At 35.8% G+C, this 14,327-nt stretch overlaps 1 protein-coding gene across 2 annotated transcripts; it reads left to right on the top strand.

Annotated features, from left to right (window-relative positions):
- Positions 1 to 7,428: 7,428 nt before the first annotated feature.
- On the top strand, positions 7,429 to 14,040 carry Prl8a9 (prolactin family8, subfamily a, member 9). 2 transcript variants are annotated; one of them, NM_001316721.1, is made up of 6 exons: positions 7,429 to 7,519; positions 9,446 to 9,621; positions 10,440 to 10,478; positions 11,428 to 11,535; positions 12,572 to 12,751; positions 13,696 to 14,040. In NM_001316721.1, exons 1-6 carry the CDS (start codon positions 7,489 to 7,491, stop codon positions 13,882 to 13,884), a joined length of 723 nt encoding a protein of 240 aa, NP_001303650.1. In that variant the 5' UTR covers positions 7,429 to 7,488; the 3' UTR covers positions 13,885 to 14,040. The 2 variants fall into 2 exon arrangements, with proteins under 2 accessions (NP_001303650.1, NP_075821.1); NM_023332.4 differs by having other exon boundaries at positions 9,443 to 9,621.
- Positions 14,041 to 14,327: the final 287 nt, after the last annotated feature.

Genomic DNA, 14,327 nt, shown 5'->3' with positions numbered 1-14,327 from the left:
TCATATATGCGTCTTCAATTCTATTCCATTGGTCTACTTGTCTGTCGCTATACCAGCACCATGCATTTTTTCTCACAATTGCTCTATAATACAAAACCTCTGGTGGAATCACTATGCCTGACCTAAGCTTTGAGCTTTACAAAAGTTTCTTTAATGAATGTGGCTGCCCTTGTATTTGGAGCATACATATTCAGAATTGAGAGTTCCTCTTGGAAGATTTTACCTTTGATGAGTATGAAGTGCCCCTCTTGTTCTTTTTTGATAACTTTGGGTTGTATAACATCTGTCTGGGATCTTCTGGCTTTCATAGTCTCTGGTAAAAAATCTGGTGTAATTCTGATAGGCCTGCCTTTATATGTTACTTGACCTTTTTCCCTTACTGCTTTTAATATTCTATCCTTATTTAGTGTATTTGCTGTTCTGATTATTATGTGTTGGGAGGAATTTCTTTTCTGATCCAGTCTATTTGGAGTTCTGTAGGCTTCTTGTATGTTCATCGGCATCTCTTTCTTTAGGTTTGGGAAGTTTTCTTCTATAATTTTGTTGAAGATATTTGCTGGCCTTTTAAGTTGAAAATCTTCATTCTCATCTACTCCTATTATCCGTAGGTTTGGTCTTCTCATTGTGTCCTGGATTTCCTAGATGTTTTGAGTTAGGATCTTTCTGCATTTTGCATTTTCTTTGATTGTTGTGCTGATGTTCTCTATGGAATCTTCTGCACCTGTGATTCTCTCTTCCATCTCTTGTATTCTGTTGCTGATGCTCGCATCTAGGTTCCAGATTTCTTTCCTAGGGTTTCTATCTCCAGCGTTGCCTCACTTTGGGTTTTCTTTATTGTGTCTACTTCACTTTTTAGGTCTAGTATTGTTTGTTCATTTCCATCACCTGTTTGGATGTGTTTTACTGTTTTTCTTTAAGGACTTCTACCTGTTTGGTTGTGTTTTCCTGTTTTTCTTTAAGGACTTGTAACTCTTTAGCAGTGTTCTCCTGTATTTCTTTAAGTGAGTTTTAAAAGTCCTTCTTGATGTCTTCAACCATCATCATCATCAGACATGCCTTTAAAACTGGGTCTAGGTTTTCGGGTGTGTTGGGTTGCCCAGGACTGGCTGAGGTGGGAGTGCTGGGTTCTGATGATGGTGAGTGGTCTTGGTTTCTGTTAATAAGATTCTTATGTCAGCTTTTTGCCATCTGGTAATCTCTGGAGTCAGTTGTTATAGTTGTCTCTGGTTAGAGCTTGTTCCTCTCGTGATTTTGTTATTCTCTACCAGCAGACCTGGGAGTCTAGCTCTCTCCTCAGTTCTAGTGGTCAGAACACTCTGCAGGCAGGCTCTCCTCTTTCAGGGAAGGTGCACAGATATCTGACTTTTGGACTTGCCTTCTGGCAGAAGATGAAGGCCTGAAACAGGACCTGTCCCAGAAGCTGTTATCTTCTGTAGTCCACACTCTCACCTGTGCAGACTAGTCTCAGCGGGATCCAGGGACCAAGATGGCTCCTTCAGGTACTCTGGCAAAGCCCTCCTGGGCAGGGTGTGCACCTCTCCTCTGGCAGGGAAGGTGCCCGGATATCTGGAGCCTGAAAAGGGGTCTTCCTCAGAAGCTCTGTGGCCCCCGCCTGTCCCAGAAGCTGTTAGCTTCTGTAGTCCACACTCTCACCTGTGCAGACTAGTCTTGGTGGAATCCAGGAACCAAGATGGTACCCACAGATGCTCTGGCAACACCTATTTATTTTTTGTTTATTGAATAGAATATTTATCAATAAAGTTAGGTTACTCAATCAGGATTTACATAAAATTCACTTAATGACAATTAAGATATCTATTTTTTATATCAGTCTGTCTTTCTATCTGTCATCTATCAATTTGTATGCATGTCTATCCGTCCATCATCTTTATGTAGGTCTATCTGTCTATTATCTATCTATCTATCTATCTATCTATCTATCTATCTATCTATCTATCTATCTATCTATATCTAACATCTATCTGTTTATCATCTGTCATGTACTTCTGACATCTATCTTTACCTATTATCTATCGCATATACCTATTATCATCATCATCTATGTAGTATCTCTCTGTTTGTAGGCACATGCATAGGTGCTTGTGATAGTTACAGTTAATTTTTAAACACACAAATCTAGAGAGGGAAAATGTAGCACAAAATATCCCTAAGGTAGAGAGCAAAATAAGAGTTTAAATAACCAAGAGGTTTTAAGAAGAAAAATAAGTAAAAAAATGAAAAAAAAAAAAGCCCATAGTTCATCATAGTCATGTGAATATGTCAGAAAATATTTATATTCTACCTGAATAGATTTAGCTCCAAATTCTTGCATTCATAAAAATCACATTAAAATTGTGAGAAGAGATGACTGTCTCATTGGCAAAGATTATGGCCAAGATTTTTACCTACATTGTCTCTTCTACAGCTATGGTTAAGCATAAAATAATGCTTAAAATAGAAAAAAAAAACTCTTTAGGATCTCGGTGGCTGTCATGGGGTTTTAAATACGATTTGCAAAGTGCTAATGCAGTCAAGTAGTACTCCATTGTGTAAATGTACCACATTTTCTGTATCCATTCCTCTGTTGAAGGACAACTAAGTTTTTTCCAGTGTCTGGTTATTATAAACAAGGCTGCTATGAACATAGTGGAGTATGTATCCTTGTTGTATGTTGGAGCATCTTTTGGGAATATGGCCAGGAGTGGTATCGCTGGGTCCTCAGTTAGTACTATGTCCAATTTTCCGAGGAAACACTAAACTGATTTCCTGAGTTGTATCAGCTTGTAATCCCACCAACAATGGAAACAATTATGTTTCTACAATGTTCTCTTTACTTCAGCACATCATAGGCAAATGACTTAGATTTTCCAATATAAAATGTATGTCATCCATAAAAAACGTGTAAGGCAGAGTCAGTAAAAAATAATGGACATTTAAATTCAGCCTCTTTGAGAAAAGATGGTGTCCCTCTGCCTCTGATGCCTAGCCTAATATGGCTGGTGGCTAGATCAACTCTTTTCCGTTCTTATGTTCTTAAATTAGTGGTATGTAGAGAGCCTCTGCTGCTCTCCTATATGGAGAACATGAATGAAAACACCAAGTCTTGGGTGACAATTTCAGGATGCGTGGAAGGTATGAATTCTCTTCATGAAATCATGGCCTCTGCAACATGAAGTGAAATTTTCGATAACTCTCTTTACAAGCATAAAATGTAGGAAGTTGCTGTTGTGGATATCCTCTCCCTTGTAAGATATCTGGATCAGACGTTCTCAAGGGTTTTCTATTCCACATTTCACTTAGAAAGGATTAGAATCAAGAGCTGGTCATACTATGTTGCTGGTTACCTATCCAGACAAACAGAAAGGCAAACAACTACCTCAACACAGATTCACCATCTTCCCTGAACTATGTTTACCTTAAAGTATCAAGGACAAAATCTGTGAGTCTAATGTTCTAATACACAAAATTTATGAAGAATACTCACCATGCTTTTCAAAGTAGCCCATGCCTCAAGGCAGGAATATAGCACAAAGAGATGACAAGGAATCTTCAGATATGAAAAGAGATGGGTGACTAATAAAGGAAAGACTCAAGATATGAGAAGAGTAGGCCAGTTAATATTATTACCAATTGTTCATGAACAAAATTTTCTCACCAGTACAGTGGCATTAACAACAGCCTGTGCTGACCTGTAAATGGGGGAATATGAGAGTTATATCTAATTGTAAAGATTTCTTCTTTAAATTTTAGCATAGGTTAAATTTCTGTTTTCAGTGTGAATGTGGGATACACTTAGAGATTATTTACATTTCTCACTGTGTGTTAATATGGTTGTGTGTATATGTATATACATACATATGTATGTATGTTTGTACACCTGTGTGTAGGAGAGAGAGACAGAGACAGAGAAGGAGCACAGGGACAGGTACATATGTTTTTTAAGGTACATTATAAAGTTTACAAAATCTGGAATGGAAATACATAGCAGAAAATAATACACAAATCTAGAAAAACAAATAAGAATCCAAACATACAGGAGTATTTCAGAAGATAAAAAGTTGAGAAGAGAATCCAACTTTCCACTAGAATAATTATAGTCAGGTAATTTTGATGAAAATATCATCATTTTGACTAAATTAAGAATCAAGTAGAAGATATCTATTTAGGCATGTCAGGAGTAACCCCTTCTTTCACTTTAATCAGGTAGTTTTAATCTCAACTTCTGCATTTCTGGAAAACACATTCACTTTGTTAGAAGAGGTGACTCCAAAACTGTGACTACAATGTTTGTATATTATTTTCTTGCAAGTTATGATTCAGCTTAAAATTACACTTGTAGTAAAAGGGATTCTGTTGAAAGAAGTGACATGACATTACAGAGGACCCGAGGACATCTCAAAGGACTCTTCACCGAACTGTCCACATCAATTTGCCAAGTAGACTAGAATTCATGGCTATCCAAAACCACTAGGGGAAAATCCAACAGTGTAAGAATGAAAAGATAGATCAAGGAATATAAAAATGATACAGTTTGTCCTGGGCATCGTCACTTAAATCTCCCTCATAGAGTACTTTGTATACAATTCTCTAATGTAGATAGGAATCTTTGGTGTGAACATGCACAAGAGATGCAGGCTGTATACCAAGTTTGTAGTGTTCTGCCAAAAAAAAAAATTAAGATGAAATTTTTGTTGTTGAGACTAAGAGAGTTTGTGGGGAAGAGATTACTAACCAAAGCTAGCGTCCTTTCCTTAAACACTGTTGATAGATAAATAACTAGATAGCATAAGACTGAGCAAGAGACTGTCAAAAGTTGGAAGACTTCTTAAGGGACAACAGATTTGGTCGATCTGAATGGGCCCTGCTGCTTGGCCCTTAGCAAAATGCCAGTTCTTTCTGATCATATGTCAGTTTAAAGTGAAGCAACCTAAGCAGTACAGACGACTGTCTTTAGAGTATAAGCTTGCAAAAGAAGATGATCCCATCTGTGCTACTCTACACAGTCTTATGCTTTGGGCTAAACAACTCATATAACCACAAGGCTTGCTCATGATGTCTACCACCTTTGCTAATGTGCGACTAATGTCCAGGTGGATGCAGAATCATCAAGTCAATTTCAACTAACCCAGACCCTTCTGAGCTCCCATAGACTAAGCACCTACAAAATATCAAACATGGGCTGGACAAGGGCACCTAGCTCATATGTAGCAAAGGAGTGCCTTCTTTGGATTGAGTGGGAGAGAATATGCTTAAACCTGTAGAAATTTGATGACTGAAGCAGGTAGATAGAGTGGTTGGGTCAGTGAGCAGCCTCTCACAAGCAAAGAGAATAGGAAATGAAATGATGAAATTGGTAAGGGGGGAGGGACTGGGAATGGGAGTACTATTTGGAATGTAGATAAAATAACTCAATAAAAAAGAAACAAAAAGGAATCTTTGAGAGTATACATACATGTAGGAAAGGAACTCCTGAGAACCATGTTTCTTTTGCTTGGTTTGTTTGTTTTGTTTGATTTTTTTATTACTTTAATTTATTTTTTTATATTCCAGTCATTAACCCTTCATGGTCCACCCTCCCACAGTTCCTCATCCTGTTCCTTCTCCCAACCTTCATCTCCAAGAGGATGTCTCCACTCCTCTATACCCACCCCTAAACCCCTCCATGCCTTCCCACTCTATGGGGCCACAAGTCTCTTGAGAGTTTGGCAAATCTTCTCTCACTGAGGCCAGATCAGGCATTCCTGTGCTGTATATGGGTAGAGGGTCTTGTAAAAGATAGTGTATGCTGCCTGGTTGATGTCTCGATGTCTGAGAGATCTCAGGGCTCTGGGATAGTTGACAGTGCTGGTCTTCCTATGGAATTATCCTTCTAATCAGCTTCTTCCAGTCATTCCCTAATTCAACCACAAGGGTCCTTGACTTCAGTCCGTTGAGTGGGTGTAAGTATCTGCATCTGATTCTTTCAACTGCTCGTTTGGCCTCTCAGAGGCAACCATGCAAGTTTCCTTTCTGTAAGCACTCTACAACATCAGTAATAGTATCAGGTCTCATAGCCTCCCCTTGAGATGGATCCCTAGTTGGGCCAGTCCCTGGACATACTTTTCCTCAGTCTCTTCTCCATTTTTATCCCTGCAGATTATTTAGATAGGAACAATTATGGATCAGAGTTTTGACTGTTGGATGGAAACCCCATCCTTCCATTTGATGCCATGTCTTTCTAATGACGGTGGACTCTACAAGTTCTCTCTACCTACTCTTGGACATATCATCTAAGGTCCCTCCCTTTGAGTCCTGAGAGTTTCTCACTTCCCAGGTCTCTGGTACATTCTAGAGGGTCCTTCCTACCTCCCAACATATTGGTTGTATATTTCTATTCATTTTGCTAATCCACAGGGCTCCTGAGAACCATATGTTTATTGAATTAAATCTCTGAGATGAGGGTGACCAGAAGATCAGATATTACTTCTCAAGAGATATTGTACAGCCAGGCTTCTGAAATTCCTCATGCCATTCTTGTAGCTGTATGACCTTTCAAATGAATATTAGACCTAACAGATTTGCCAAAATTTTTGGCAGCAAGTACTCTATTTCAACAATATGAGGACATTTTGTTGGCATTGAGTTAGAAGATCCACCAATGCTGAGCAGATTCCAGAGTCTGGAAGCCACTTTGGAATTGGTTTTGGAGAAGTTTCACCAATGCTAATACTAGACGCAAATGTATAAACTAATCATTAGGACAATCATGCCACAATTGCTGCTGGTAATTAAGGGCAATTGCAAGAAAAGAACTCTATTTGTTATTTTAAAAGAGTGTGCAATAATTCTTGAGAGATTATACTGCCTGGAGAGAAGTTGATGGAGGTTTTGTGTTACATATATCTGACTTATTTCAGACTGACTTCTAAATACCTAATTAATTTAAGCACACAGATTATAATTATTGTCAGCATAGTTCTAGAGAAACACTCTTTAGAGTAGTCAGTGATTACTGGCAAAGATTTCTAATAACACTATGGATAATTTTCTAATGCTTTGACATGGTAGTCAAATATCCAATAAAGACTTGCTCTCTGTACATGAAGATTAAAAAAAGATAAAACAAAGAATGTATGGTTCTAAGGAAGGAGAAGTAATCATGAGTGCCAATTTCCTCATGGTCTGATATGATCATCTGTGATTAGGCAGCTGAGAATGGCTTCAGAGATTTCAAAAATAATTTGCACGAGAATCAACATGTAGGACCAAGCAAAGAGAAATCATCCAGACACATATAAGTATGTTGTAATAAAATGGTTAACATTCCCTGGAGCAAGAAAGACATGTGTCACCAATGAATGTTTTTCTACGTGACTTCTTGCTGTCACATGGCTGTGCATGCCTTGGAGATATCTGCTAGAATATATAGGAGCAAGAAACTAACTGAATGTATGACTCAAGTGAAGCAGATCTCCAGAGACAGAAATTCTGCTTAGGATCTCCTCAGTGATGGTGCTGCCACTGAGTCAACCTCACTTCTGTAAGTAAATTACCCTTTTGTGTCTCTCTTAGTAAAACATATTCAGTTCAGTAGTTCTATGAGTTTGGTCCAATGTAATTCTTCCTTTAGAAACTTTGATGTTCTATCAGGTTTGAATAGATATTTGTTTATAGATTATCAGGAGTAGACTTGTTGCGTAGGGTTTTTATTATCTTTTAAAATTATTTTTCTTGAAAGAAATTGTACAAGGGTACAAGAGACAATTGCATCAGTCGTTCTCATGATTCTCTAACTTGAGGCTTGTTGCAGTATGCAAAGAGAGTCTGTGTTATCTTCTCTCTTGATGAAGGAGAAGAAAGATGAAAGTGTTCCTGGTATCAAATGAGTAGAACTAATGGAAATTATTAAGCAGCTTCCAATGCATAGGAAACCTTCCAGAACAAACAGTGCATCGCAAAGAGACAATGTTTGGAATTTTAGAAATTGGAAAATATTAGGGTATAAAATCAGAGGATTGAATTAATCTTATCTCAAGGCAGAAGAAACAGAATTTTTATTGATTGTCAGAAAAAAAAGTACTGATGGTTGGTATTCTGACTCGTACATTAACCATTAATAACAAGCCTTTGTTGCAAGGACCGTGATATAGCTGTCTCTTGTGAGACTAGGCCGGGGCCTAGCAAACATAGAAGTGGATGCTCACAGTCAACTATTGGATGGATCACAGGGCCCCCAATGGAGAAGCTAGAGAAAGTACCCAAGGAGCTAAAGGGATCTGCAACCCTATAGGTGGAACAACAATATGAACTAACCAGTACCCCGGAGCTCTTGACTCTAGCTGCATATGTATCAAAAGATGGCCTAGTTGGCCATCATTGGAAAGAGAGGCCCATTGGACAGGCAAATTTTAGATGTCCCAGTATAGGGGAATGCCATGGCCAAAAAATGGAAATGGGTGGGTAGGGGAGTCGGGGGGGGGAGGGTGTGGGGGACTTTTGGGAGAGCATTGGAAATGTAATTGAGGAAAATCCGTAATAAAAAAAAAAGAAAAAAGAAAAAAAATGAGCCCTTAGTCACCTTAAGTTCAATGTCAAGAAATTAACTGTTGTAATTTGGTTAAATTATCATTAACACAAATGTAAACATGTCAATACACTTCTTTCATATTCAAAATGCATTTCTTTTAAATTATTGGTTTATGTTAGATGAATGTGTACATTAAAGTCTCCATTTCTAAAAAAAAAAGACATTAGAAAAATGACTTGAACATGTAAACCTTTTCCATTATAAATATATTCAGATTACATTAAGGGAATCTAATCTACTGACCAAATTATTGGGCAGATCAACTTTAAAGAGAATAATCTGAAGATTTTGATGAAAAAAAATCTCTGATGGAGATTTACCATAAGTTATCAGTTCTAAGCTGATATCATATATTGGACAACATCTATTCTTGCTGTTAGTGATCTTTATGGTTTTATTTATTGTCAAATATGTAGAGAAAACAAAGAGTTAAACTGTGCTATCCCTGTCCCATCAGGGTCCAAAAGTTTGACATCAGACTGACCTTTAAAAATTACGTATTTTCCAAATGGGCATCATAAAATGAGCTTAAATTCTGAAGACACTAAACCATCTAAACATGACTTAAAATACAAGTACAGAATTAAGCTTAAGTTCAGACATTTGTAAAATTCAGAAGCATTTCTGAAACAATAGAAAAATGTGAAAACACCTGCTTCTCAAACTACTGTTCAGAAGAATTCAATTACTTCCTTAAGTACTTAATGTGACTCTATATGCCATTCCAGGTATTGAATACCAAGTCATGCAGAAAAAAACAAACCAACCAAACAAACAATCAAACAACCTTTGGCGAGATACAAATTTCCTGAACCAATTGGGCCTAGGATAACTCAGAATAATATACCACCTTTTTATGGTTTTGTTTCTATGTAGCAGGTGCACTCCTGCTGCTGGTGGTATCAAACTTGCTGCTGTGGGAGAAAGCTTCAGCAATTCCTGCATGTATGGCACAAAAGAGCGGCTGCTGGAACCCTCTCGTGGAAACATTTAACAGTGCCATGCAGACAGCTGGAACCCTTCGTACACTTGCTGACCAATTCTATGTAGAGCTTGTAAGTACCTCAACCTCTATACTAATACTTGAACTGCACTAGAAACTGAGACACATGACATCATGACTCAAATATCAGAAAATAGACCTTCACAGGTAAAAATGCCCCAACTACTGAAACAGGGACATAGTCAATTGGATACTGTCATGAAATTTCATAAAATCTAATGCTATTAGTATATTTTCTTTACTTTATTAAAAATAAAAACAACTAAACTATGGTAGTAACTTTTAAAGTGTGACTTTGGAATAACTATCATTTCTTATTGTTGCATTCAGATTCATGAATTTCTATTGGTCATGTTCTTTTAGCACACTGCAGGTTTGCATTATAGAAGATATGCATTATAGTGAACTATACATTTGTAACAGAGATAAAATAAAACATGTAAGTAAGAAAGAAAGAAAGAAAGAAAGAAAGAAAGAAAGAAAGAAAGAAAGAAAGAAGGAAGGAAGGAAGGAAGGAAAGAAAGAAAGAAAGAAAGAAAGAAAGAAAGAAAGAAAGAAAGAAAGAAAGAAAGAAAGAAAGAAAGAAGCAAAGAAAGAAAGAAAAGAATCTATCAAGAAACCCATAAATACCATAAATTGTGGTGTAAAGGTTTTCAGTGATAAGTTTGTCCAATATCAGGGCATGAATAGAAGTGTATACATTCCTTTCATGGTGATTTTCATTTATTAAAGTCAGAAGAAAAAGAAATTATAGAAGCAGGCAAACTTTCAATAATACGGTCATCAAATGGATGTGTCTCTGTTTGAAATAAATATGTGGTCATAATTTTATTAACTAGATGTTATTTTTCTCCCCTTAACATGAGTCAGTATCACAACCAATTCTCATCTGGACAATTTTTGATTTTTGTAAGTACCTCACTTATTTCCGACTGCTTCCCAGTAATACTCACATGTCAAGATAAGACTTTATATGAGAAAGTATTATACAGCATTTGTATTTCCTGTTCTTAACTGACAGCTTTTCAACTTCTTTTTCTATTAGATATTTTATGTATTTACCTTTCAAGTATTATCCCCTTTCCTGACCCTCCCCCCAGAAAGCCCCTATCCTGCCCCCACTCCTCCTGCTTCTATGAGGATATAACACTACCTACCCTCCTACTCTAACCTCCCTGCTCTCGCATTCCCTTACACACATTAACTTTTCACGAATTAACTATTTGAAACAAATAAGATATTCTAAAGTAGGTAGTCAATTAAATATTTCATTAATCATACAATGTTTAATATATAGCATTAATTAATATTTTTATATTTTGTTGATGTTGAACTTATATAGAATTTACTGTAAAATAGCTTATTTTGTAAATCAAATTGCACACAATTTCATTCTAAAACTTATATAAACATGCCTAGTTATATTCTTTAGTGTCAAATTAATAAATTTATCTGTGTTCGAGGTAAGAAAATAACAGTACTTATTGATTAAAAATAAGATTAGTATATATGCTGAATATCTTTGTGCTGAAATGCTAAACAATGATGATAATTAAATTACTTAGTTTTTCATAATTTACTCCTTTCAGTGTTTGCCTTCCATAGAGTAACTTTTGCAAGTAAAGAAGAGAGTAAGAGAGGGAAGTGTTAAATATTCAAAAGTTAATAAAAAGCCAAGTTAAATTGCAGGTACAATGAGTAGACACAGAATTACATGACAGGCAGTTTCTTAATTCTTAATATCTGTATTTTATGAACTACTTATTATTAAAATTTACAAATACTCTAAAATGCATCAATATTCTGGTCATGTAGTTATTTATTATTTCTAAACTCTGTTATTTTGTTTTATTTGTAGAACTCAAATCTCATTAGGCGTGATGAGACTGTTGCCAGAGCTGGAACTTATTGCCATTCTACTCTCTCAAACCCCCCTGATAGGGGAACTGAGCATGCAGATGCTGAAGTGAGTTTCCTTCATTGGTTTTTCACAGAACTCCAGAAACAGGTTGTTGGGTTTGTGGTACTGTGACTTATTACAGGCATTATGATAGATACAATAAACATGCATACAGAAAAAAAATGAAGACAAAGTATAGGCAATAAACACAATATAGAATTTTTAAATTATATAAAAAAATCAAATACCCAATAACAGTGTAGTAATGCTTAAATACACCATTTACAGAATAGTGTTTTAGGAATGACCTGCCACTAAAATTATTCTTACTATATTTTTAGGATTTGTTTGGCTAACTTGATTATCTATGTTTATATACTCACTCCTCCATCACTGAGAACAACGTGGCTGTATTTATTATATGTTTCTAATGGATTCTGTATAGTGGCATTCTACATTACTAAATACTGTCTCCTTCTTGATTTTCAATTCTGTCCTGGTTCCATTTCTATTTTTATCTATCACTTCATGGTCCTGTTATTCTCTATGCCCTACCTGAAAACTGGATGAGCAGAGCAGTCCTGTGAAATAAGAGTTTATGTTCCTTAGGATGCAACAATGATCAAATTCATGATGAAAAGGTCTACATATAATTTTCAGATGTGATATAGTTCTTTCCCTATAAGTGGTGTACATGAATCCCTTAATGAAAATTATTTTATCCACTTACACCTGCCTCTATCTATCATGAGTCAATATTTATTCCTATTGAGTACCAGGAAGACCGATTTTACACATTGATAAACAAATAACCAAATAATAAAGATCTCACTGGCAAGAAAGCTCTTTTAATTGCATAAGTAGAACAAAATATGACATAAACTCACAGAAATGCTAATTGACAAGCCCCACAATTTGTGTAATTTTGTAGAAATTATACCAGTTGTTTAAATGTTATACTTCCAAACTGTGTAACATCTATACATGTGTCTTATACACATAGTAAAAACATGTTTCACTTCAGCATCTTTACATGAACATTAGAGGTAACAAACCTGCTATACTCAAATTATTTAATGAAATGTTTCTATTGTTTTCTTAGACTGAAAAATATTTAAAAACTTTGATCAACTATGTGGGTGCCTGGATTGGCCCTCTATACCATGTAGTAATTGAACTGAATGTGATGCAAGACGTCCCTGAAACTATCCTTTCAAAAGTCAGGCAGATCGAAGAGAACAAGAGAAAACTCCTGGAAGACCTTAGGTGGATACTCACCAAGGTGAGCATTTCCCATTAGTTATTCTTATTTTTAAAAGAAGTTGTATGTGTAAATTAGCAACAACAACAATGAAGGAATTCTGAAATACTTCATCTTTGCAGAGTGAAACTTAGATATCTGATCTTGGTCACAATCTTCCAATAAAAGAGTGTTTTTCAACCTGTGAATCATGACTCCTTTTGGGGTCAAAAGACCCTTTCAGAGGGGTCATATAACAGACATCTGCATATTAGATATTTATATGATAATTACTGAAATTGTTAAAATTAGAGTTATTAAGAAACAATGAAGATAACTTTGTGGTTGGAGTTCACCACATCATGAAGAACTATATTAAAGGGTCACAGGATTAGAAAGTTTCAGAATCACTGCTCTAATAGGTTGCTGGCACCTCCAACATTTTCAGATGCTTCTCATCTCTTCCCACACTGAGGACCTGAATGAAACATAGCTGTTCCTCTTAAACACTTAGAGGACACCTATACTAGTTAGATAAAAAGAGCTCTGGTCCTTTGATCGTAGTCATCCCTTGAGTCTGCATATTAAATCACTATCTGATACTTATCACATGTGCTATTTTCATACATAGAATAGTGACACATATCAGCTTCTGTGAAGTACATATGAAAGAACCTGTAAGAATTTCCTGAGTGAGTAACTGATATGAGCTCTTACTATTGGCCTAGAATCAAATAGAGATTTTCTACATTTCCTCTCCTGAAAAGGCTTACTTCCTCTGTGATTAGAAATACCCACAAATCTTTCCCACAGATTCTAGAAGTCTAACTGCTTGAGAGTCTCTTGGTTTATATAAATTGAAACCCATAACTTTGATGCAAGCATCATATTTTTGAATGCATTCCTTTATTGGACACAGAAGAAATAAGAAGAAAGGAACAAAATAATATAATAAACAAGTAACCGATTTTCATTTTGATTTTTAGGTCTATCCTACAGCTGAGATGAAGGAAGAATTTCCTGCATGGGAACATCTTTCATTCTTAAAATCACAGGGCAAACATTATAAATTGTTGGCAATGTTTAACCTTTCCAACTGCATATACAATGAAACATATCACATTCTATTTTATCTTAGAGAATTGAAGTGTCAGATAACTGGGGAAGATTGCTAAGTACACATCTACCCTGACTGTTTTGGAAATGTTCCACAAGAGTCCATTGCTGAGATGGTTCTTTTAATTGTATATCTTTTGAATCCATGAGTGGGTATAATGAATCTCTTTTTAAAAAATAAAAGCATTATCTTTAGAAATATCTATATCTAAAAAGCCTCTTTATATTTTGTTCATTGAGTAAAATATATATCAAGAAAATCAGGAAGCCCCGATGAAATATATCAAACAATAGATATTAATTTTGCAAATAAAGTTAGTTTACTTCAGTAAAGTCACAATTTATTTCACAGAAATGTAATAAAAGTCAAGTTGCTAATAACAAAATATAAAACTTCGCAACTAATTAATGTATCAGAATCAGAAATATAATTTTTAATGCTTCATGAAATAGACATTGTCTTTAGGAAACTACGTTAACAGTAAAAACATTGCCAATACAA

This window comes from Mus musculus, chromosome 13 (genome assembly GCF_000001635.26).
Source record: "Mus musculus strain C57BL/6J chromosome 13, GRCm38.p6 C57BL/6J".
In the NCBI taxonomy this organism is placed as follows: Eukaryota; Metazoa; Chordata; class Mammalia; order Rodentia; family Muridae; genus Mus; species Mus musculus.
Note: the sequence above shows the minus strand (reverse complement) of the source record. Positions and strands in the feature narration are given on the sequence as shown.

Bases quoted from the DNA above. Each gene is read 5' to 3' on its own strand.
- Prl8a9 (NM_023332.4), top strand. From the start codon at position 7,489: ATGGTGCTGCCACTGAGTCAACCTCACTTCT. The intron at 7,520-9,442 runs GTAAGTAAATTA...GTTTCTATGTAG, and splicing joins ACTGAGTCAACCTCACTTCT to CAGGTGCACTCCTGCTGCTG. The intron at 11,536-12,571 runs GTGAGTTTCCTT...TTGTTTTCTTAG, and splicing joins CTGAGCATGCAGATGCTGAA to ACTGAAAAATATTTAAAAAC.